The 14,418-nt window shown below is 39.0% G+C and overlaps 1 protein-coding gene across 4 annotated transcripts in view; it reads right to left on the reverse strand.

The window, feature by feature from the left end:
- Positions 1 to 6,184: 6,184 nt before the first annotated feature.
- The window catches only part of STXBP6 (syntaxin binding protein 6), a 106,713-nt gene continuing 98,479 nt past the window's right edge, over positions 6,185 to 14,418 (reverse strand). For all 4 annotated transcript variants that reach the window (XM_069858354.1, XM_069858355.1, XM_069858353.1 and 1 more), the window contains 2 exons: positions 11,667 to 11,824; positions 6,185 to 7,387 (listed from right to left, as the gene is read on the reverse strand). In XM_069858354.1, the coding sequence (XP_069714455.1) occupies positions 7,364 to 7,387; positions 11,667 to 11,824 (182 nt within the window). In that variant the 3' untranslated portion in view covers positions 6,185 to 7,363. The remainder of the gene's footprint in view (positions 7,388 to 11,666; positions 11,825 to 14,418) is intronic.

The raw sequence follows: 14,418 nt of genomic DNA on the forward strand, positions 1-14,418 counted from the left end.
TGATATTTCCTACTAGGAATAAAGAGGTCTGGGTTTTGTGTTCTCAGATCTCCATTCTATTACTCCTCATTAATTTACTCTATATTACTTATTTCCATGCCCTAGTTTATACCTGTATGAAAGAAATCTGATGTTTCTCTTTGAATTCCTGTTACAGAAGGGTGAAAAATACTACATTCATGATAAATTTCTTTATTACAGTTTGGACACAGAGCAAAATCTTTAGCAAGATTGCAGAAGAAACACATAGGTAGTGATCTAGTACTATGAATTCCTGACTATTAAATCTTGGATTAAACCCTTTCAGTCATCCTGAAACACCTTCAATACAACTTTGCCCTTGTCAAGTATCCTTACTACATCTTCATCTACAAAAAGTAACACACTGCAGTCAATAAATAACACAACAGGAGCTTTTCAAACCCCAAAGGGCAAGGGCTAAAGATTGCACTTCATGTCAGCCTTAAAAATCCTGAGAGTTTAGCTGTGGAGCCACCTCTTGGGATAAGGGTGTTTTAAGTCAGTAATAATACAAAAACATGATACTGAATAAGGAAAGACTGGACATAAGTGGTAACTAGGAATGCCAGTCAGGATAGTGAGGGAAGCCATAAATAACCTTACACATTTACTGTGCCAGACAAAGACAGGGAATGGATTCTATCAAACCTACTCTGTCAATGAACATGAGAACATATCCTCTTCCTTCTCACCTACTTCTCCTCTTTCAGTGCCATTGGAGATTGCCCTATAGAATAGAAACTTCAGAAAAAAAGGATTGTAATCTAAAACCTACTAAATCGAGGCAATTAGCAGTAGCCAATAGTTAATGATGCTTTCCTTATGAACAGATGCTAATAGTTATGAAACCTTGCTTGGTAGATAAATAGTACCTTTCTCAGCAATCGATCTTACAAATGATCCTATATGTACAGTCATTACTTCAGTCAGACACTGGCAGCTCTGCAATTGTTCATAGCCTAGGTGAAGAATAGTACCTGTCATGCAGTTTGAATGTTTCACCTTTCAACAGACCTTTTTTCAGCTTGTTTGAAATACTGAACAATTGCACATGAGGAAGTAACATAAAAGAACAGTTAAGATAAAAACCAATGATACTCACATTTTTCTATACATAGAGAACCTCCCCTCCACCTCCGCCCAAGGAATGTCCTGAAGACACTTTGGTAGAACTTGCTGCCAAAAACCACTAACAGCAAGCCCTCCACCACTGCTGCCCTCTTTCCTGGGACCTGTGTTATCACAGGGCTCACTTGGCACTTACTTCATCACCGTTTCTGACTTGCTTACATGGTGACCAAGGAGTCGCCAATCCTTCCCCAATATTCCCCACCTTCACCTCAGAATTCAGCTGCTGTTGACTTTCAGCACGAGCAGTGCTCATTCCTCCTTATCTTTTAAGAGCAATATTGGGATGCTTCCGACTGAGCTAAACTCTCTTAAAAGCCTCCAACAAACAAATGTAGCAATCTATTATTAAGGCTAAATGCCTTTTATCAGGGCACCAATTATACCTACAACACGAAGGATATCACAGCTGTCATAAATATTTCCAGATGCTGTATTAATAAAACTAGGAATTGTTTTGGAAAGAAGGATTCTTATTAAATTCTTAGTACTTCCCACAAGTAAATGTACTTTTTGTAGAAATCTTTATTTTCAGACCATTCTTATCCAAAGAAAGCTTTACTGTATCTCTTCTTTCTGAAATATGAAAAGAAATCCCCAACTCACTTTTTTGGCTGCACACCAACACGCTGATTAATGTTAGTCTCATACATTGAAGGTTTCCTTTTGGATAGAGTATGAAACACTAACCAAGTCTTTTGGTTTATTTTTAACACATTTCCTTTCTGTTCTATCAGGAAGAGAACATTTAAGACAGAAGATAACTCTCTGTCCTCTCATTTTTAGAGGCAAGAGAATTTCAACAAAGTAAGGCTTGAACTTAAAATCATAGAATAGCTTCGACTGGAGGGGACCTTAAAGATCATCTAGTTCCAATCCCCCTGCCATGGGCAGGGACACTTCCCACTAGGTCAGGCTGAACAAGGCCCCATCCAACATGATCTTGAACACCTCCAGGGAAGGGTCATCCACAAGTTCCCTGGGCAACCTGTTCCTGTGCCTCACCAACCTCACTGTGAAGAATTTCCTCCTTACAGTAGTCTAAATCTGCCCCTCTCTAGTTTATACCCATTGCCCCTAGTCCTATCACTATATGCCTCTGTAAGAAAAGTCCCTCCCCAGCTTTCTTGTAGGCCATCCTCAAGTACTGGAAGGTCACTATAAGATCTCCTCGGAGCCTTCTCTTCTCCAGGCTGAACAAACCCAACTCTCTCAGTCTGTTCTTATAGGGAAGGTGCTCCAGCCTTCTGGTCGCCCTTGTAGCCCTCCTCTGGTCCAGTTCCAACTGCTCCATATCGTTCTTATGTTGAAGATTCCAGAACGGGACACAATACTCCAGATGAGGTCTCACAAGAGAGGAAGAGGGGGGCAGAATCACCTCCCTTGACCTGCTGGCCACACTTCTTTTGATGCAGCTCAGGATATGGTTGGCCTTCTGGGCTGCAAGCGCACATTGCTGGCTCATGTAGATCTTCTCATCAATCAGCACCGCCACATCCTTCTCTGCAGGGCAGCTCTCAACCACATCATCCCCCATCCTGTATTGAAATTGGGCATTGCCCTGACTCAGGTGTAGGACCTTGCACTTCGCACTGTTGAACCTCATGAAGTTCGCATAGGCTTACGTCTCCAGACTGTCCAGGTCCCTCTGGATTACACAATGTCCTTCTGGTGTGGCAACTGTACCACTCAGCTTGGTGTCATTTGCAACTTCAGTTCCTCTGCAAAAGTTATCATCATTTCAGCTATAGGAGACTCCTGTCAAAGCTAGCCATCATCACACTATTAAAAAAATCTACTACAATTTGGATTGCATGAGCTGACAGGAGAAAAAAGTACAGTAAGAACTCTAATAATAAAAAAAATGTAATTGAAACATATATGTAATACCATATAGTGCTTCCAGATAATGCACAAAAGCAGCTGAAATGTGTTATGAAGTGGATGCTGAGGTTTCAGAATCATTGGAAAAACTAGTGTTCATATTAGTGCCTATTTTCAATGGCATCTTAGTTTGATTTTTGCATTCAAATATTAGGCTTTCAGCAGTGTGGCAGCAACAATATTCTCCAAAACACTCAACATATTAGCATATCTTTTACTCAGGAAACCTAATATATTGAATTGGTAAACGTTCATGCTTAAGCATCTTCCATGACTCAAAGATAACAAACAAAAAGCCATCATATTTATCACAAATTATACAGAGCAGCAGACTAGGCTGATGATTGATGAAAATTACAAGATCAAGAAAAAATGCCAAAATGGTAAAATTGATCCAAAAAAATGCTCAGAAAAAACCCCGAACACTTAATTTTTCTATTTTGAAAGGATAAACGTGCAATAATGATGGAAAAGAACTGCCAAATTGTAAAGTGTAAACTACAACAAAATGCTCTTCTGATCAAGTTTGCTTAGATTCACTGTGTTTTATTACAAAAGTTTCATAGAGATTGGGCATTTATGGAAATCAACACCAGATGCATTCTAGAAAAATTTACCTATAACAAAAGTAATTTAACTAGTTGACAACATTTGACAACAGGACATTTTTGAGATTAGTGAGATTAGGAATTTAGGGATCATGGGATCATGTTTAACCCTGAAAAAAAAATAAAAGTGATGACAGCAAAGTCATTCATATTTGACATGATTCTTCCTCAAGTAGCCCTCATTTGACCATATGGTTTTGCTTCTCTGTGTGTAGAAGAACTCTAGGGCTTTATTTCCATAGGGCAATTAAAATTGCCTTTGCTTTAACAAAAAAATAATCAATAAAACTTGATGGCCAAAATAAACAATAACAATTTAAGTATTTCACAGCAAATTAAAAGCAAATTAACACAGTTTTTTAACTTGTTCAGCCTTTACATAGGATACTAACTTAAATCTGTGTTAACTGTTGTCTGGAATCCACTTGGACATGAAATCCTTCAATCTAGTTCTCATTATTTTTTTTAATTACAGTATTCTTTCTAGAAAAAGTTTTCAGTATTACATTGAAAACTAATTTTTATTCAGTTTTGCTAGACTGAAATACAATTCTGCTAGAGTGAAATATATAAATACCATTTACAAATAATTTCCATTTTGAATAGACAACTCAAATAATCCAAGGACAGTGTTTTTCATCACAGTTGAAGCATTTAATGACAAAATCAGGTTTTCCAGTAATGTCTCAAGAGAGCAGGTCCCACTTCCCCGAGTGGCACAAAATTTCTACATCTTTGAGAACTTTCAAGAAATTGGGTTACAATAGATACCATGAAGTATTACAATTTTGGCATAGCAAAACCTACCTACCTTGAAGATTATTTTCTAGAGAGCACATTTTTGTTAATATTTCACAGAATGCACGACTTCTGGTAGACACAGAATTAGCCTTTTAAGACGTTTAAGAATTTGCAGTACAGTAGTCAAGTACAATACATTATTTTTATTCTTTGCAGAACTTTAAAAAGATAAAGAAACTATTGACGTTGTTACAATTTACAAATACATTCTTTCATATGAAACATTAACCTGAATTACAGAATATGTACAAGACTATCTAATGATACTAAGTTGTATACACTACAAGCTAAGTTCCAGAAGGAACTGCAATACTATAAGATTTACCTTTGGATAGACATTTATACACCTGATTTTTTTCTAAGAACTACCAAATCTTGTAGTTGAATGAACAGCAAGAAGAAAGTAAACACAGATGAACTGCTTTTGCTTCATTCAATAACACTAGGTTACTTAGAATTCACATGGTAAATGGCTTTTGATGGTTGGATGAAAGTCCTGAGTTTACGATACGTAACACAATACACTTAACTAGAGGATATTAAGAAAAACAATGCTGAAAAACTGTCAGTAGGACAGTATTTTAGAACAGTTCAGCTCACAAAAGGTCTGGAACTTAGCAGTGCCACTGTGCCCTCGTCCTGTCCAGCTGATAATCACGTAAACACCTGAAAACCTATGCCTTTTTATCTGAATTTAGACAACTAATTCTTTCCAGGTTTACCTGGTCTGGGTTTTAGACATTTCTTATAAATTATTGACAAGCTTAGAAGACCAGCTAGATGGCAGCAGTTCAAAATATATTCTTTCTTTCTCTCAAGAGAAAGACTAGTGAGGTAAATAACAGAATATAATCCGAAAAGAAAGAGGAAAAGATGATGATAGAAGATAGCTATGTGGTCAAAAACGAACTCCCTAAATGGTTTCTAATGTAGTTATTTTTAAAAAATAGCCTAACATTTTGTCTCTAGCAGAAGTTTAATTTCAAATGAGAGACTGTTTTCCCAGTTAATTTGGAGAAATAACCATAGTAATTACAATAGCACTCAGAAAGCTACTGACATTTCCCATTACCAGGGCAAGCATTAATTGTACATAGCTCAGCAGAGTGTTCAGAACTCACATCATTAATGAGCCTGTTCTGACTTATAACAGATGTGGCCAAATTCTTTTTCAGTTGACAGTGCTGGATGTGGTAACTGTTAAAGCTGATGCTAAACAGATCTAAATGATTGTGTGGTGTTACGCAGCTGACAAATTTACCCATTCTCTCAATTCCCAGTGTGAAATTAAATAAAAAGCTTCATATAAAACAGTTTAAATTACAGAGAAAAAAAAAACAGATGTAAAATTTGAATGCAATCAGTTAACTAGTCAGTGTCCTTAGTTCAAGTGAGAATGTTTTCCTAAAGCCAAGCATCTTTTTACAGAATGGGTATTTCCAAGAGATTTTCAGTTACTTCAGCTTACAGTAACTAAAATATTCTAAATTACTACAGAGGTTTTTATCTGTCTTATGGGTGCTGCTCTGAGGCTTTTAGACTGTTTAAAGTGTCATTAACAACGCAAAAACCTTATTCTACATTCAAAATGAAAACTAAAGTACATTCATATAATGCCAGTTTTCTGGCTTTCTGATAAGATGAGGACAAAAATGAAAAGCACGTATCTTCAGAAGATGAAGGCTGAAACTTCTGCTAGAATTTCTGGTTTTAGCTTACCAGTTAAAAAAAAAAGTGCATAATCTCTTTTTTTCCTTCATTCTAGAAGCATATTAGAACATATTAAAAATGTTAAGAAAACAGCTGTGAAGTAAAGAGAGTATCCTACTTATTTTTGCAAGAGACTACAGTGCATATATTGCATATAGTGAATACAGAATGAAGTAGGGAGTCACTCTTCCAGTGGTAGTATATATTGAAAACTGAGGTCCAAACTAGAAATTATAATTCTATTGTACCAAGATATGCTTTTTGAAAGCCTCTATTTTAAAAATCAGACTACTACCTAACAGAAAAGTAATTCGAATCAGAAAAAATTCTGAAGTGTTCCCAAAAATTCTTACAGTGGAATTTACGAAGAAAAAGACTTGAAAAACAGTGCATTCCAATTTTCCCAGGCCTTTGCATTCTCATTTGCATTGGCCTTTAGCCACAGAATCACAGGTAAAAAGAAAATGAAATGTTATTTTATATCAGACTGCTAAATTCTAGATTGTGTTTGAGGCACAGCTGTTTGTGTATTGGTGTAAAAATTACTTTTCTCCTCAATTTTGAAACCTCAAGCATACATTCTGTAGGTTTCATTACACTATTCAAATAATCAAACCCGAAGGAAAAATAGGAATATTCAAAATGTAGCACTGGTAACTGATCACCCTATGAAATTCAGATATGCACTTCTGAATGCTGGTGATGGTGCACACAAAACTACAGTAGGCAGACAAAAATAGTTTTCCTGTTTCTCAGTACAAAGCAGCCTAATTTCCACTATAGTTATAACCCCAGGTGTTTAATTCCAACATTCACTTTCTGCTGTTGTTACATAAAATGAAGTATACCTTTTCTTGGGATATTATTTCCAAACATATGTCCACAACCAGTTAAATTTCTGTACAACTGGGGAAGAATATTACTATTTTAATCCTGACCAGCTTGTCATTTGGTCCAGTTCCCTTGTTTGATTTCAATCCTGTAACAACTGAAATGCAAGTAGAAAATATTGCAGGACTGTGCAGCAATATTACAAAAGAGGAACAAAAGTAAGTCAAAAAGGTAGAAATGCAACACTTTTTCCTGCACAGAAACTGAAAGAATGCCTCTCCACTGGAAGAAAAAAGACACAGAAGTCTGGTTCTCCTGTAAAAATTGCTGAATGTAGCCTTTTCAGTTTCTCTTTGAAGATTTCAACTTTTGGCAGTGTCTCAGCATTTGTGCTTCATGGCAAGCTGAAAAAGAAAAAAAAAATAATTAAAACAGATCACATGTAAGAATAGCTATATCAAGCTTATGCGGCTAGTTTGGATCTGGAGAGTTAGTAAACCAAATTCTCCTGAAGGTGCCTGAATTCCCTAACTCCTTTGCACACAGACAGGCAGTCATTCCCTTTACTGTGACAGATAGGCAAAGTTTCTGTTTGCTATGCTGAGGATGCAGGATTTATCTGCTTCCATAGCTGTGTTTCCCACTGTTCTGCTACCTGTGAGGCATGCTACAGCAATACACTAAAAACAAAGACATGCTTGAAAGGATGGTCATTTAGACCTAATGATTTGGATTGTTAAATGCAATCAGAAATTCTAGACAAATAACTTAAAACACTTGTTCAGCAGCTCTGCCACTATATAATGACAAACAATTAAGACCTGATTTCCTTTCTACCTCTGATTACTGATTATTTCCATTTCAAATAGCTCCAAAATGTCTTAAAATAGGGAACAAGAGGTGAAAAAACAGCTACAGTGACTTAAATCCTGTATAAAAAGTCTATAAAAATATACTTTGCAAACCAAGCAGAGACCTTAGTTTTAGGCTCTGTATAATATATTGCCATGTGTAAATTATGGCGAAAGCTGAGATGAGTGAACCCTCTAGGAAGCTGCCTAGAAACCAGAACTGGTAGGGGTAGTTAAAATGTCCTTACTTGCGACCAATGAAATGCTGACCAATGAATGACTCCAATTTAATTGACATAAGCCTTTGATACTCAAGTTGATGCTCAGAAATATGTCATTTTAAAAATTATTCGTGCAGATAGACTAGGAAGGCATTTCAGCATGAAAGAGCTCAGGCCAACAATTTCCTCTCCAACAAGATTTTATAACAGAGAATCCATTTCTTGGCTCCTGTACAATAATCAACAAGGGGAAGGAATTCTGTATTGGAAAATGAAGAAGCTGAAAAAGGTATCATAAAGAAGATTTGATAGATACACTGAGCTATGTTCCAGCCTTTGTACAACTATATATAGGTATATGCTTTCATTCAACAAACCCTGATGACCAAACCAGAAGCACACTGAGACTGCTACTATTTCTGATGCAAACTGTTTTATTTGTTTGTTTTAACAAGTCACTACGGTGTTTTGTAAAGATGCTAGAAAGAATGTTTCTGTGCCACATATCTTCCACTGTCTTCATTAGGTGAATTATATCTTAAAATAACCAGATACGTAGCTGAAATACAATTATAGAATCATTTAGTTTGGGAAAGACCCTTAAGATCAGAGAATCCAACTGTTAACCAACTACGGCCATGTCCACCACTAAACAACGTGTCTAAGCACCACAGCTTTCCATCTTTCAAATACCTCGAGGGACGGTGACTCAACCAGCTCTCTCAGTACCCTTCGGTGATTCCCATCCATTCCCATTAACTTGTGTATGTCTAAGTGGTATAGCAGGTTACTAACCATTTCCCCTTGCATTGTGGGCGCTTCATTCTGCTCCCCATCCCTATCTACCAGCTCAGGGCGCTTGGTACCTGGAAAACAACTGGTCTTACTATTAAAGACTGAGACAAAGAAGGCATTAAGTACCTCAGCCTTTTTCTCATCCTTTTCACTACGTTTCCCCACACATCCAATAAAGGACGGAGATTCTACTTAACCTACCTTTTGTTACTAATGTATTTACAGAAACCTTTTTTATTGTCTTTTATGGCAGTAGATTAAATTCTAGTTGGGCTTTGGCCCTTCTGATTTTCTTCTTGCATAACCTCATGAGATCCTTTAGCCCTCTTGAGTTTCTCTCCTCTTCTTCCAAAGATCATAAGTTCTCTCTTTTCCTGACTTTCAGCAAAAACACTCTGTTCAGCCAGGCTGGTCATCTTCTCCATAAGCTTGTCTTTTGCCACATGTGAATGGCCTGCTCCCGCACCTTTAAGACTTCCTACTTGAAGAATGTCAACCCTTCCTGGAAGCCTCTGTCCTTCAGGACAGCCTCCCAAGGGACTCTGTCAACCAAGGTCTTAAACAGGCCAAAGTCTGCCCACCAGAAATCCAAGGTGGCACTTCTGCTGAACCCCATCCTCATTTCTCCAAAAAAACCCAAACTACTGTTTCTTGATTGCTATGCTCAAGACAGCCTCCAACCATTACCTTCTCTGTTTGTGAACAATAGGTCCAGCAGGGCACCTTCCCTAATCGACTCACCAGCTCACTCACCAGCTATGTCAGAAAGTTATCTTCCACACAATTCAGTAACCTTCTAGACTGTTTCCTCTCCATTCAATTATATTTCCAGCAGACACCTGGTAGGTTGAAGTCCCTGATGACAACAAAGCTTAGCAACTGTGAGACTTCTTCCAGCTGCTTATAGAATATTTCATCTGCCTCTTCATCCTGGCTGGGTGGTCTGTAACAGACTCCAACCATGATATCTGCCTGTTGGCATTTCCCCTGATTCTCGCCCATAAACACTTGGCCCTATTGTCACCATTATCAAGTCAAAACACTCCCTAACAGAGCCCACTTCACCACCTCTCCTTCCTTGCCTATCATTTCTGAAAAGTTTATAGCTATCCACTGCAACATTCCAGTCGTGCGAGTCATCTCACCACGTTTCTGTGATTACAACCATATCAAGAACTACACTATATTTTGTTTTCTTCAAAAATGAGATGTTATTTTCTTGTTCAAGAGACAAACCCCAAGCATTTATTACAAAATTTTAACTATCACCCACTGAAAGACTGTCACTCTCCTGTTTCAGCAACCCGGTAATTAGGATAGCTTCAACAGCACATGGCCTCATACTCATCAGAAGAAGACTGGTGTGAAAGACTGGAAGAGTTAATGTGAATGTATCAAACGTTGTTGCATAGCAGTGGATGAGACACAACACTGTTAAATCATGATAAGCAGGATGTGCCTGTAGGACAGAATTTGAAGGAGCTAGAGTAGCCTAGTTTGACCCATGCCCCTCTGAGATGGTGACCATCAAAAGATCTTTGCCTCATTATTGGTCAAGTTAATATAACAACTAACACCCATGCATACACAAATTAAGATTAGAGACTGAATGCTAATTGCAACATCCCATGTAGAGGCGTACCCTTTCCTTATACCACTGACTGACTTGGTAAGGGGGCATAGGGGCATAAAAAGCACCTCCCTAAGGGGTTGAGTGCGCGCACCTGCCACGAGAGGATCTTTGTCATGACCATACCATCATTGTCACAGGATTCTAGGGTGGTGATATCGTTATATCTTTCTCTTTTTCTGTCTCTTTCTGATCCTTCTTATAAATGCTCTGAAGAAAACAAGCTGCCTGCCACTATGCTTTCCCAATTCAGGTTTCTTGCTATCATGAACAAAACTTTCATAGAATCATTTGGTGTTGCTTCACCTTAATTTAGCCCAAGGGGATTATGGAACCTTCACAACATCCTAATTTTTCTTATTTCGGTTCTAACAACTGGTAATCTGTAGAACTGAACTGGCAGGAAGGTTTCATAAATCTCAGCCCAGCTCACATTCCAAATGGAGTTTATCCTTTTCTATTCTGCATCATTTCCTGCAGAATCTTACTTACTGCCACCCAGACATGTAAATTCAAATGAGTTTGTACAAAGTCCCGATTAGGAATTTTCCCATATTTTATATTTGGTTAGAAAAATAAATACTCATATTGTGGATGTTTTTAGCCTCTTCACCATTCCTCTAATTTTTGCTTTGAATGATTAAATCAGGATTTTTTAAAACATTTACTTCTAAATATTGCACAGCACAGGCTCAAATCAAAGACAGCATTTTTATTACAATACTGCATCATTTAATACTGAGATTTTTTAAATAAGATTTTCCTAATGGAACCTGTTGAAAGATCTGTTTCTGATCAAAGCATGCCCTCCTTTGTGGAACTGCAATTCTGCATATGTGGAAGATGAAAGGGCAACACACACTAATGAATCCTATTCAAAACTTAAGATTCATAGTAGCCCAACTATCAGAGGCATTTTTCATTTTTGAACTCCCTACACCAAACATCACTGTATGCTTTACTCTAAAGCAGCAAGCCTTTTGCCCCCTTATCCTAAAATACTCGGTTTATAACTGTTTATTCTATTATAGACCAGAAATCTGCCAAGTGAGGAACAGAATAAAGAAAAATAGCAAGCTGTTTGTAAACAGTGACGGATTGCAATTCTTTCTGGAACATCCTCTTCTTGAAATAAAGGAATGTGTGACCTCAACTTACTGAGTGCCTTAACCCACCGAAATCTTACCTTGTGTGCAGTTTCTGCAAACTGCTGAGCACTGTTTTTCAGCTCCTCTGTCTTCTCTTCTGCTCGACCTAGCCTTTCACCACGCTCATTCAAAGCTTGACTTGCCTTCTGTACTGCACTTGTCACACTGTCTGCTGCAGAGTGGAGTATGCTGTTTCCTGCAATATTAAAAGAAACTATTAGAACACCCATATAAATATATGCTTCGTATTAAACACACATATTTGCATTTGAAGTGTTCTAGAGCTGATACATTACATACTAGTTTACCATCTAGTTGCATTTTGGACAATGGGATAAGTTATTGTTTTCTCACTCAAACCATATTATTAGCAACTTACAAACAAGTATCACATGGCAATTTGATACCTTGGGAACATAAGGGGGCAGTGGACATAACTATGTATTATTTTTTAATCTTTATGCTCATATATCATTTCAGGAAGCTATTCTGCTACATCAATAAAAATGTTCACAAGTGCACATAGCTTCTGCCCAACACTCTCATATAAATATAGATCAGCTTTCTTTGGAAATTACAGTGTTTCCCTACAGACTAAGTGACTGACACCGCAGAACACGTCTGTACGAAGTCACCTTTTTCTTTCCATGTTATAATTATTATGACAATATTATAACAATATTTCATTTACAAGTGCATCCTAAACACTATTACTACAGTTATTTTACACCGCTCTGATCTATCTACCTTTGACCCTTCTTCACCAGCCACATTTATGTGACAACACACTTCATTTAAACCTTAGTAGTAAAGTTCCAGTAAAGCTCAATATTATCTATGCCTCCAGCTTTATAATCCAAATCACTTTATCATTTTCTGTTTCTTTGGTGGTACACAATGTAGTAGCTTCTTGGGATTTTTCAACAGAACTGCATTTCGCCACTACTTATACCCATTTTAATGCTCAGTCATTTCATTATGGCTTCCCAACAGAAGGGCTTATCCTCCTTCTGGAATGAGCTGCTGATGGATGTTTAAAATATGAACCACAGCATAAACTGAAAACTCTTCAGAGAAAGTTAGACATTATCAGTATCTGCTGCTACGTATTAAAATATATGTAGAATAAAAAATACTTTGTCCAACCCTTAAACTTTTTCAGCAAAAAGACCAGCAAAAATTCAGCTTTTCACAAGACAGTACATCTTCCACAAGTTTAGAATTTAATCTACCTTAAAGGGAATTAGCTAACTAGGAATTTATCATCTACACACATACAAATGCACTGCTAGAGACAGAAAGCTAATACAGATCATAGAATCATAGAATAACCAGATTGGAAGAGCCCCACCGGATCATCGAGTCCAACCATTCCTATCAAACACTAAACCATGCCCCTTAGTACCTCGTCCACCCGTGCCTTAAACACCTCCAGGGAAGGTGACTCAACCACCTCCCTGGGCAGCCTGTTCCAGTGCCCAATGACCCTTTCTGTGAAGAATTTTTTTCCTAATGTCCAGCCTATTCGAGTATTCGAGGAGCGGTCCCACCAGTGCCGAGTACAGAGGGAGAATAACCTCCCTGGACCTGCTGGTCACGCCGTTTCTGATATAAGCCAAGATGCCATTGGCCTTCTTGGCCACCTGGGCACACTGCTGGCTCATGTTCAGTCGGCTGTCAACCAACACCCCCAGGTCCCTCTGCTCCTGGCAGCTTTCCAGTCAGACTTCTCCTAGTCTATAGCACTGCACAGGGTTGTTGTGCCCCAAGTGCAGGACCCGGCATTTGGCCTTGTTAAACCTCATGCCGTTGGTCTCAGCCCAGCGGTCCAGCCTGTTCGGATCCCTTTGCAGAGCCTCCCTACCCTCCAGCAGATCAACACTTCCACCCAGCTTAGTGTCGTCCGCAAACTTGCTAAGGGTGCACTCAATGCCTTCATCCAGGTCATTGATAAAGACATTGAACAGGGCTGGACCCAGCACTGAGCCCTGGAGAACCCCACTTGTCACTGGCCTCCAGATGGAGTTAACTCCATTTCCCACCACTCTCTGGGCCCGGCCATCCAACCAGTTTTCCACCCAGGTGAGTGTGCGCCTGTCCAGGCCAGAGGCTGACAGCTTCTCAAGCAGAATGCTGTGAGAAACTGTGTCAAAGGCTTTACTGAAGTCCAGGAAGACTACATCCACAGCCTTTCCCTCATCCAGTAGTCGAGTCACTTTGTCATAGAAGGCGATCAGGTTAGTTTGGCAAGATCTGCCTTTTGCGAACCCATGTTGACTGGGCCTGATCACCCGGTTCTCTTGCATGTGCTTCATGATAGCACTCAAGATCACCTGCTCCATGACTTTCCCTGGCACTGAAGTCAGACTGACAGGCCTGTAGTTTCCTGGGTCCTCCCTGCGACCCTTCTGGTAGATGGGCACAACATCAGCCAGCCTCCAGTCCAGTGGGACTTCCCCAGTCTTCCAGGACTGTTGGAAGATGATGGAAAGGGGTTTGGCCAGCACATCCGCCAGCTCCTTCAGTACCCTAGGGTGAATCCAATCCGGCCCCATAGACTTGTGGGTGTCTAGTTGGGCTAGCAAGGCTCTGACCACCTCCTCTTGGATCACAGGAGCCTCATTTTGCTCCTCTAGCTCCTGGGTTTGTACACAGACAGAACGACCCTCCTTACAACTAAAGACTGAGGCAAAGAAGGCATTAAGTACCTCAGCCTTTTCCTCATCCCCTGTCACTGTTGTTCCTTCTGTGTCCAATAGGGACTGTATGGTCTCCCTAGTTCTCCTTTTA

This window comes from Phaenicophaeus curvirostris, chromosome 5 (assembly GCF_032191515.1).
Source record: "Phaenicophaeus curvirostris isolate KB17595 chromosome 5, BPBGC_Pcur_1.0, whole genome shotgun sequence".
NCBI classification, from domain to species: Eukaryota; Metazoa; Chordata; class Aves; order Cuculiformes; family Cuculidae; genus Phaenicophaeus; species Phaenicophaeus curvirostris.